The sequence below is a fragment of the Esox lucius genome, chromosome 14, assembly GCF_011004845.1.
Source record: "Esox lucius isolate fEsoLuc1 chromosome 14, fEsoLuc1.pri, whole genome shotgun sequence".
Classification (NCBI taxonomy): Eukaryota; Metazoa; Chordata; class Actinopteri; order Esociformes; family Esocidae; genus Esox; species Esox lucius.
This window is the reverse complement of record NC_047582.1, coordinates 4,329,535-4,340,589: the sequence shown is the minus strand read 5'-3', so window position 1 is coordinate 4,340,589 and position 11,055 is coordinate 4,329,535. Positions and strand designations below refer to the sequence as shown.

The 11,055-nt window shown below is 41.8% G+C and overlaps 1 protein-coding gene across 1 annotated transcript in view; it reads right to left on the bottom strand.

Moving 5' to 3' along the window:
• Positions 1–347: 347 nt before the first annotated feature.
• The window catches only part of ctif (CBP80/20-dependent translation initiation factor), a 133,267-nt gene continuing 122,559 nt past the window's right edge, over positions 348–11,055 (bottom strand). Inside the window, 2 exon segments of the mRNA XM_029124925.2 lie at positions 348–2,854; positions 8,933–8,986. Of these exon segments, the coding sequence (XP_028980758.2) occupies positions 2,636–2,854; positions 8,933–8,986 (273 nt within the window). The 3' untranslated portion in view covers positions 348–2,635.

The window sequence follows — 11,055 nt, the reverse complement described above, 5'->3', positions numbered from 1 at the left end:
CTCCTATGTCAACAAGATGCAAATGGAGGCATGTTGCATTCAGTGGTCGTGTGAGTCATGTGAAAGGTCACAGGTCAGAGAGCGCTAGGAGGCCCAGAGTCACAGATGAGGACTGTCTGCCATTGGGTTTCAGAGAGTCGCTTTTTGGTGATGGAAATGGAATCGGCCAATAGCATAGCATCGTTTACAATCTAATATATAATAGCTGTACCCCGCTTACACCAGGCAAGTGATCAGCGGTGTCATAATAGTTTCAGTCAATGGACATTGAAACCCATTGATAAAATAAGAACTAAAATTAACATTTTAAATAAGCTATAAAAAAAAAACACGGATAAAAAAATGTAATCACCTCATAGGTAGGTGCACACTAAGATGGATGGGTTTGTATATGTTTTCCTTTATTTTTTAACACCCTTTTGTCAGGAGTGTGCCGATCGTAAAGATTTAGATTCTTGATGCAAGAAAAAAAAATGACAACACTTCCCAGAGACATTCAATTCAATGGGAAACCAGGAGCTAGCAAGCTAGTACTATAACTGCCCAGTACAGAGCTGTTCATTCAACATGAGCTCAAGCCATAATAGTAGTAAGAACACATGGAAAGGCCACCTCCTATCCATACAACCATAACTATATAATCCTATAAATCAATATGGGTACATCTCAATAATATCTTCTTTCTCTATAAGTGTGCCTTAGTTCCCACAGATCTAAAAGCATTGTATTAGTGTTGGCAAGGGAAAGATTTCTTGTCTTTTCAAATCACAGAAATGAAGTGCACACTTTATGAGAAAGGAAAGATAACTGATGTAACCCTCGTCTGTTTGCACCGTGCCCTCCTAGACATCGCTCTGTAAATACTTCTATATAATGTGTATTGGATTACATACATCCCATCAAATGATATAACTATGACAGAGTTGGTATACGTCAATATTGTGGTACACACAATTGCAGAAGCCAGAGAATAATGCAAATCACTAGCTAGTTACATTATACCATAAAAAGATTTGTTTTCATTATCTGGAAAATCAAACAGGTAATTGTTTCCTTGTCAAAAGCATCGTCATACATAGGTAAAGACTTGCAAAATTTCCAACACTGCAAAATAGCTGCTTGAACATGAGAATATCAGAAGTGGTTTTTAATCATGCTTGTTTTTTTTCTTTAGTGTTTTCTTTTCTTCTTCTACCATCTCTGAAAAAAGCTGCTTTTGGCAGGGGAAAAAATCTACTCAAATTCGGTCACTCAGTCTCAGCAAGAACTCTCTCTTGGCCTTCTTTTTCAAACAACATGGACGCAACTGTATAAATGTGATACTATAGTTTACAAGGCCACTAGTCCAACTGACTTATTCAAACTCTTCTAGTATTCCTCTGTCCCTTGCTAGTCAAACAACTGCTCAAACTACAGAGGATATTTTTTTATGCTAGTAGTTATCCATACCAACTTTTAAATCCTTTTGACTTTTAAAGCGAATAATCGCTTTAAAACAGTGCAAAACCAAACCTGTGCAATAGGTCTACCCTAACTGAGTCCATCTTCATACATACATTTTAAAATCAATTTATAGGAAATAATACAACAATAGTAACACTAATATAATAATATTAATAACAGGATAGCGTATGCGTGGATGGAGGAAATTAAACCCCTCCAAGAATGACAATGATGACAAAGAAGCTTTGACAAAGCAGCGACTTGACGCTTCCCTGTCTGCTGCTCCCCTCGAAAATGTCCCCCGATACCCCAAAACAGTCCAACTGGTCAATCAACTGTGTACCCACTGCCCCCCTCTGTTGGGGGGGCTGGCTCGGTTGGCCTGGATTAGAGGATGGCTTCGGGCTGGAGTGGGGATGGATGGAACTGGGTAAAGCATCTTCCAGCCAGACCTGCAGAAGTTCCAGAAACCATCTGCCACCCACCCACCGAGCAAGCGAACAAGCCAGAGCGCTTCAGCCAGCGGGGGGCCTCGTGTCCCTTTCGCACAAAGGGCCTCTGGCGGGGGAACAAAAGGCAGGCCCGGCCAGAGTCTAGCCCTGCAGTCTGTCCATTTGACCTGGCCCTGGGTAGGGGGACACCCCCAGACAACAGGCCTGCCTGCCTTCCTCCCCTCTCAACTCCCACAGTCAGACGCACAGACCCTGGGGGTGAAGGGGGTCTGATAGAGGAGAGCTGGATGGAGGAGAAAGAAACAGAGAGGGCGGGTGGTTGGCACACAAACATGAAAGAGTGAGAGCGAACCCCCCTCCGCAGCCCTGTTTCTGCTCTTTTAACCTCCCCGGAGACCCCCTGTTCCCAAAGGACAGGCTGCCGCTGTTCCGACCCTCGCCACTCACCTCCTTTGCCCCTTCTCTCTCAAAGACCAGGCACCCCACGCCTTGGTCGACAGGGTTCAGGCCGCATGGCCAACCCCGTCCTTGTGAGTGCACGTGTATGTGTTTAGTGTCTGTCTTGCTTTCACATGGTTTTCAGGTCTGCCTGTTTGTCCTTTGTCAGTCCCAGTCCCATGCCCCATAAACCCAAATCCATTCACCGGCCACTATGGGTGCCGACCGAGTCAGCTCCTCCCACGACTGGACCCGGCCCGGCCAGTGCCACCATCACCCCAGCTCACGGGGCTCCGGGGCGGCTAGGCAGTGGTGAGCTTCTGGATGGTTCTGTTGTAGTACTGCGTGGTCAGGTCCTCCAGTGGAGTCCACTGGTGGGCGTGGAGCTCGATGACCTCCATGAGCAGGGAGCGTGTCAACCGGGACTCGGCTGGGCACAGCATCTTGTCCCGGGCGGCGGCGAGGAGCTCCGTCATCATCTCCGGAAGCTGCTCCTCCAGGAGGCGACCGGTGGACTGAAGCTGGAGAAGTAGTGGAAACAAAAACAGACGTTACTTAGGGTTGGAGTCAGGGGTTATGTCTAGTCATCGGAACACTGAAAGCTGAAAGATGAGTTGTGGCTGACTGACTGAAAAGTGGGGGTGTCGGCCTGCCATAAGGCAGTGATGGGGGCTGCCTCGCAAACAGATGTCTGTCTCGCAATCCAATTATAGACCAATTATGGGAATCGCGATCTGTCTGATTTTCCCCATTTTCCATAAAAATTCAAGGTGAAATTACTGGTGGAATTCAAGCAATAATTGACCTGCTTTGCTATAACCCCCCCCCCCCCCCCTGTCTCCAGTGAAAGCTCCAGGCTGGGACTCTGGGAGCTTCAGAGTCGGTTCTCGGCCTCTGAACTACCTCGCAGTCACTCTATAATTCATGATGAGACCGAAGATTCCTTCAGACTGAGACATCCAGACAGAGAGAACGGCCTCATTACAGGAACACTACTACAATGGCTCGGCCTATGTGCACTGGAAACAGCTCTACCTCATGTACCACAAGTCATGATTCATAAATGGCTTAGAGAATGTAGAGAATGTTATAGTGTAGACAATGTTATAGTGGAGTACACAACAGTGCATTGTGGAAAAGAGAATAGTAGAGTATTAGTATTAGTGTAGAGAATTGTAGACGATAATAGTATAAAGAATAGTCGCATGTAAAATAGTATAGAAGAGTAGTGTATATCATTGGACTGTAGTGTTTAGTGTAGTAGTGATAGTAGTGTATAGGATAGAATAATAGCTTATAGGATAGTAGTATTTAGTGAAGGATAATAGTGTATAGGATAGTAGAGTTTAGGATAGAATAGTAGCATATAGTAAAGCATAGTAGTGTATAGGATTGAATAGTAGCGTATAGGATAGTAGTGTATAGGATTGAATAGTAGCGTATAGGATAGTAGTGTATAGGATTGAATAGTAGCGTATAGGATAGTAGTGTATAGGATAGTAGCGTATAGGATTGAATAGTAGCGTATAGGATAGTAGCGTATAGGATAGTAGTGTATAGGATAGAATAGTAGCGTATAGGATAGTTGTGTATAGGATTGAATAGTAGCGTATAGGATAGTTGTGTATAGGATTGAATAGTAGCGTAGGATAGTAGCGTATAGTAGAGGATTGTAGCGTTTAGTGTAGAATAGTAGCATAGAGTATAGTAGTGTATAGAATAGTAGAGTGTAGTACAGGATGGTAGTGTATATGATAGTAGCATATATACTCACCTAAAGGATTATTAGGAACACCATACTAATACTGTGTTTGACTCCCTTTCGCCTTCAGAACTGCCTTAATTCTATGTGGCATTTATTCAACAAGGTGCTGAAAGCATTCTTTAGAAATGTTGACCCATATTGATAGGATAGCATCTTGCAGTTGATGGAGATTTGTGGGATGCACATCCAGGGCACGAAGCTCCTGTTACATCCCAAAGATGCTCTATTGGTTTGAGATCTTGTGACTGTGGGGGCCATTTCAGTATAGTGAACTCATTGTCATGTTCAAGAAACCAATTTGAAATGATTCGAGCTTTGTGACATGGTGCATTATCCTGCTGGAAGTAGCCATCAGAGGATGGGTACATGATGGTCATAAAGGGATGGACATGGTCAGAAACAATGCTCAGGTAGGCCGTGGCATTTAACTGATGCCCACAGTGGTAACAAGGCATGATGGATCCATGTTCTCATTCTGTTTATGCCAAATTCTGACTCTACCATCTGAATGTCTCAACAGAAATCGAGACTCATCAGACCAGGCAACATTCTTCCAGTCTTCAATTGTCCAATTTTGGTGAGCTTGTGCAAATTGTAGCCTCTTTTTCCTATTTGTAGTGGAGATGAGTGGTACCCGGTGGGGTCTTCTGCTGTTGTAGCCCATCCACCTCAAGGTTGTGCGTGTTGTGGCTTCACAAATGCTTTGCTGCATACCTCGGTTGTAACGAGTGGTTATTTCAGTCAAAGTTGCTCTTCTATCAGCTTGAATCAGTCGGCCCATTCTCCTCTGACCTCTAGCATCAACAAGGCATTTTCGCCCACAGGACTGCCGCATACTGGATGTTTTTCCCTTTTCACACCATTCTTTGTAAACCCTAGAAATGGTTGTGCGTGAAAATCCCAGTAACTGAGCAGATTGTGAAATACTCAGACCGGCCCGTCTGGCACCAACAACCATGCCACACTCAAAATTGCTTAAATCACCTTTCTTTCCCATTCTGACATTCAGTTTGGAGTTCAGGAGATTGTCTTGACCAGGACCACACCCCTAAATGCATTGAAGCAACTGCCATGTGATTGGTTGATTAGATAATTGCATTAATGAGAAATTGAACAGGTGTTCCTAATAATCCTTTAGGTGAGTGTAGTGTAGGATAGTAGTGTATAGGATAGAATAGTACCAAATACAGCTCCGGAAGAAATTAAGCATTTTTCATTCCTTTCCAAAAAAGTCAAAAAGTAACAGAAGGGTTAAAATTAAGAGACCTGTTATGTTACCAACAAAAATATTGTAATCAGATTACAGATACTTTTGAAAAAATATGATAACTTTTGGATTATTTGAATTTAAAACGAATAGGTGTGCGAAATATGACACGTTGCATTTGAGTTTATTATTTAATGTTTTAAAAACATTGTTATTTGAACCAAAATAAGAATCTGCACCTCAGTTGTGTGTGATCATCATGCGCGCAAAGGTGGTTCACTTGCATAATCAAATTATTAACGGATTAAGGGCTAGTTTAATTTTCTTCGGTTTTGGTTGGTTGCATGGCTGGTAAAAGCAGAGTATATCTATGATAATATTAGCCAAGCCATATCAAATTCTATTTAGTTATCTACTCAACACATCTTTGTGTTAATTGGTTATCATTGGCAGCTGACATCATTTATTTTAAGCTAAGAGTGCAGGTTTATAATTACAGTTTATTTATTTATTTGCGTTTTGAAAATCCATCCTAATAATCGCAGGTTACGTTCACGCGGGTAAATCTTATTTCTATGCGGGTGGTCACGATCGCAAACGTGCATTCGAGTGCCTGGGCTTTCTGCAACATTTTGACAATGTTGTTGGTTGAGGAGCAAAAGTTTATGCGCGAAAAGCTATGGATATCTTAATTTTTATGTACAACAATGTCAATACTCTTTTAGAGTAATTTTTTTGAAGCAATTTAAAACACTAATAAAACACAAATGACAAAATAGGCTTACGCGTCATTCGATTTTGGGTTATGTTCAGATAAAAAGTCAGATTCTGGAAGATCAAGGGTTATTGGATTAATTGGAATGACTAAATATCTGACAGACCTTTAGCGTGTAATGTAGAGATGTAGCCCAATCATATTGAAGTAGAAGAATTATTATAATAATTCAATTTTTTCCCCCCAATGCCTCTTAATATGAAAGTGTGCGGGATTAACAGATCAAAAATCAGAGTTTTCCCCCCGGGGACGGATCGTGGAGCCGTAACTTAGCAACTGAAGTAGCCTAGAACATGTAACGCAGCCTTGTGAATAAATATGGCGAACACAAAGGAGAACGCAGAGCTTGAGGAACATCCCGAATTCTTCAGGTCTCCCGTTAGGGAGCTGCGCTAGGTAGCATTAGGTAGCATTTGTTCAGTAAAAAAAGTTTTGTCCCCTATAAACATGTTGTGGAAGCTAATGAGGTCCAAAAGGGGCTTGCACACCGGAACCGGCAACTGCTACCTCCTCCATCACCTCCATTAAGTTCAGTGAATCCTCTATGGCAACTTTGCCTCCTACCCTGGCGGCCGCGGCAGCAGCAAGCTGAAGCAGCAAGCTGAAGCAAGGTGGCTGCCACCCACGGGAACGCACACAATATTTGGTCCTGACGCCAAAGCTCAACCATGTTCAACTTTTGCCTCTTGTCGCTGGACGGTAGCCAATCAGAGATCATGCTTTTGTCACTATCGCAAAAATTGAGGATTTGCTGGTGTCAGAGTACACAGAGTTAAATTAAACAACGTCCAAGAATTATATAGTAACAAAACGAATTTGGCATAATTCCCTAAACGAAGGAAGGCACATAAAATGTTGGCTTGTCATTTGCCATATTTACTATGTCATATCAAGTGTGCTAGGCTACTTCGGTTGCTATCGTTACGGCTCCAAAGTCCGTTCCGGGGGAAACTCAGAAAGAGTTTAATATTTTAGTTCCACACATAAAAAAGTTATGTGCACGGTTAAACTAGACTATTGATTGGATCACAACACGTACCAAACCGATATTTCACATTCAGTTTAGTTTCATTTGTACATTTTACTAACTGAAATTATAATATTATCATACTTGGCGACAAGTCAGAGTAGATGTTGACCAAAACGTGAATGACATCACAGTGACTCGATCAACATTTCTGCCTCTTTGCATGCCGGCCTAATTGCCGCCAATGATTAATAAAAACGAGGTGTTTCGGCCGGCGGTTGCCGGTTCCGGTGTGTAAGCCCCTTAAGAGTTGTTTAGCAACACAGACAGTTCAGTGCCCATGAAATGTCAATATATATTTTTTGGGGCCTGATGCTACTTTCCAGACAATTCTGTTCCAGCAATCCCGTTCTACCCACTCGGCTTCTGCCAGACAGGTTTTTCTTCCTTGGTTTATTTTGTGAACACGCATTTTACCTAGATAATATACATCTCCGGAAAAAATTAAGAGACCACTTTCCAAAAAAGTTGAAAAGGAAGGTTTTGAGTGAGGAACAGAAGGGTTAAAATTAAGAGACCACTGCAAATTGAACACTTTTGTTCCTCACTCAAAACTTTCCTTTTCAACTTTTTTGGAAAGGAAAGAAAAAGGTGCAGTGGTCCATACATTTTTTCCGGAGCTGTATATTACATAAGTACGCCATAGGGAGCTAGTTCGCATACTGTAATAAACTATAATGGCAGCTAGATACCAGGATGACAAACTGCCAATTCCTCCCTTGTTTACTACAGCATACACTATGAAAACTGCAAAAAAACGAAAGAAGACTTAGACTAGCTCTCTATAGCTACCAACCAGGAACCCTAAGCTAACGTTATCAAGGCTAACAATAACATTGAACTCTGAGTTAGTGCTTTTTTTGGAATAGGTAATTCTATTTTTCATATTATTATGCAGAACTTCATTCTCTATCGGGCATTGGCGTGGAATCGCTTCCTGACTGGTGAGTAATTGCAAAATGCTGTAATAGTTTTTTTACTGAAAAAAATATTACTTAGTGCAGCTTTAACTACAGTGGCAATGGACAAAGTTTATAACTTTGTAATGAATAGAAATACATTTTATGTTTGGCATGTTTCCAATGTACTGAAATCATACCGAACCGTTATTTAAAATCTTCGGTATGTACCCCTTGATAGTAGCGTATAGAATAGTAACACAGAGATATAGGATAGTAGCACATAGTATAGGATAGTAGTGTATAGTTTAGAAAAGTAGTGTATAGTAGCATAGAGTATAGAATAGCACTGTATATGATAATAGTGTTTAGTGTAGGCTAGTAATGTATACGATAGAATAGTAGCATAGAGTATAGGATAGTAGTTAGGGCTGGGCGATATAGCAAAATTGTTTATCACGATAGTTTTTCTCATATTATTCGATATTGATAATTATCACGATATACACAGCAAATGTGAATTTTCAGTAGTGATCTAGAATAGCAGCGTATGGTATAGGATAGTAGTGTATAGAATAGCAGTGTATAGTAAAGGATAGTAGTGTATAGAATAGTAGTGTATAGGATAGTAGAATATAGTATAGCATAGTAGCAACTAGTATAGAATAGTTGCGTATAGTATGTGATTGTAGTGTATACTATAGGATAGTAAAGTAGAGAAGTGTAAAAAGTAGTGTATCATATAAAATAGTAGTGTAGAGAATAGGATAGAAAAGAAGAGTAGAGAATAGCAGGTAATAGAATAAACTATGTGGAAAATAGCTCATTAGATAATAGAGAATTGTAAAAGATAGTGGAGCAGAGAATAGCAGAGAAGAGTAAATAAAAGAATAGTATAGAAAAGTAGGCAGCCTAGTAGTACCTACCTCCATAGAACAACAAAGGACCGCATCCTCCTTCACGTCGGGAGACTCCAGCAGCTGCCACGGTGACAGACAGACAGGAAGACAAGAGAAATGAGAAGTTGAAAACGCGGTTCAGGATCTTCAACACATTTGTAAGACATTGTACACACTAGATTTGTAACATATATTAAAGAAAAATAAAACGTCCCATTTTCACCAGATGTGATACACCGACGATGCGGTATGAAAATTTGACGACATAGTACATGAAATTCATTGAAAAATGAATATCTGACACGATGATAACGAAAGCTTTCTAGTGCCACTTTAATTATTTTCTATAAAAGTATTTCTCAAAGTAATGCTGCCCCGCGCAGACACTCTTCCAGAGCAGGGATACCATGTGTTCCTTATGTGTTGCAGGCATCGAAGATTGTCTGTCTGTCTCTCTGAGGTTTACAGAGACGTGAGGGAAAAACAAACAGAGACATTGCAACTCTTGTTTTCTCAAAGAGAAAGAATGAGAAAGAAAAGAGAGAATGAGAACCCATCTTTGTTCAGCTCTGTGCATCCGCCCTGCTTGATCCAAACAGAACACAGCAGAACAGAACATGTCAGAGCGGAACGGCATTGTAAATCTGCTCCAAACACAGAGGGTCTATGGCTGAGCGAGTGAGGCTGTGTGATTGGGTTTAGGCGGGACTATCGGGCGCATAGCTACAAACAATTATATCCTATGGAGCAGAGACGGATCTTGGTTGGCCTTTTGTTCTGATATACACGCACTCTGATGCACTCACACACAAACACACAAGATTCCCCTAATCCAGGGAAATGATGATGCATAGTTGTGCTTCTAGTGAGTAAGAAGTGAGCTGAGTAAAGTAAGCAAATCCCAATTCTTAAAAACAGAGCCATTTCTCCCACAAACTGTCTGCATGCCCAATGGCACACTGTCCCCTTCTCTGAGCACTACTTCTGACTGGACCTAGACTGTTTAGAGGAATATAGGTGCCATTTTGGATGAGGACACTGAAGAGGCTAAGAGTGGAGCGGTTGGTACATTAAGCCGCTGAACCAATCCACGGCCAGCCCTCACAGAGACAATGACCTTTGACCTCCGGGGGATTTGTGTGGGCGGTAGCTGGGGAAATGGGGCTGTTGGGTCCCCGGATAATTGCTTTCCTAACTTAAACAGTGCCAGTTCAGACAAACAAAGACTCTCCAGGAAGGGAACATCTTTCATGTGCCGTCGTAGAGAAGATGAGGAAGAAGATGAGGAGTGTGGTGTGGCTGGTGGGGAAACCACAAAAGGAGCTGGACAAGGGGCTTTTTAAACAGTGATGAGAAAAAACTTAGCCGAGAAGCTATTTTGTGTACCAAAGAAACGTCCTTTTTGTAAACGCATCAAAATGTATACATGCTCCTGGACCAGGCATGTGCTGTTTAACTTTTTTTAATTATTATTTTGAGTTTTACACAATGCCTAGTGCTAAAAAGCTGGGCCGTGTGAAAGTAAAATTGTCTTGAGAGGCTAGCTTATTGCAAGTCATGAAAACTCAAGACATATTTATGATTTAAGCAAATAAAGAATTGCCCACAATGAAATACTTCAATATTCAGTAGAGCTTGTTTTTATTTTTATGATGCTGAAGATCCAGTCAGCTCATATTTGTAGACACTCAACCCAAATGTATAACATTTGAGAGGTCAGCTAGCTTGGTGTGAACTATGTTTATCAACAATCCCACTTTAAACCCTATTTGTGTAGGTAGGTAGCTTGCCGCTATCCTCGCAATGTCCCTAACGGTCAAGGCCGGGTCTAGGGATGTGAAAGCTGTGTCTCCTAGCTTGGCCCTGAGGGAGTTACCTGGCTGACTGCTAACAGATGGTCTGGGCCTCGGAGCCGCCACAGTATTGCACAGTACAGTGCAGCGACCGCTAACGCTAACCTTTCCTGAGCACGCCTCCTTCCCGAATCACCTGGTATGTCTCAAACAGCACCCTGTTCTCTATGTTGGCCCTGGTCAAAAGTAGTGCACTAGAAAGGAACAGGATGTGTTTAAGGACAGGGACACCGAGCAGCCGGTCTAACAGAAGCGACTGTTACGTCTCCTGACGGTGCAGTTGGGTCACAAAGAGGT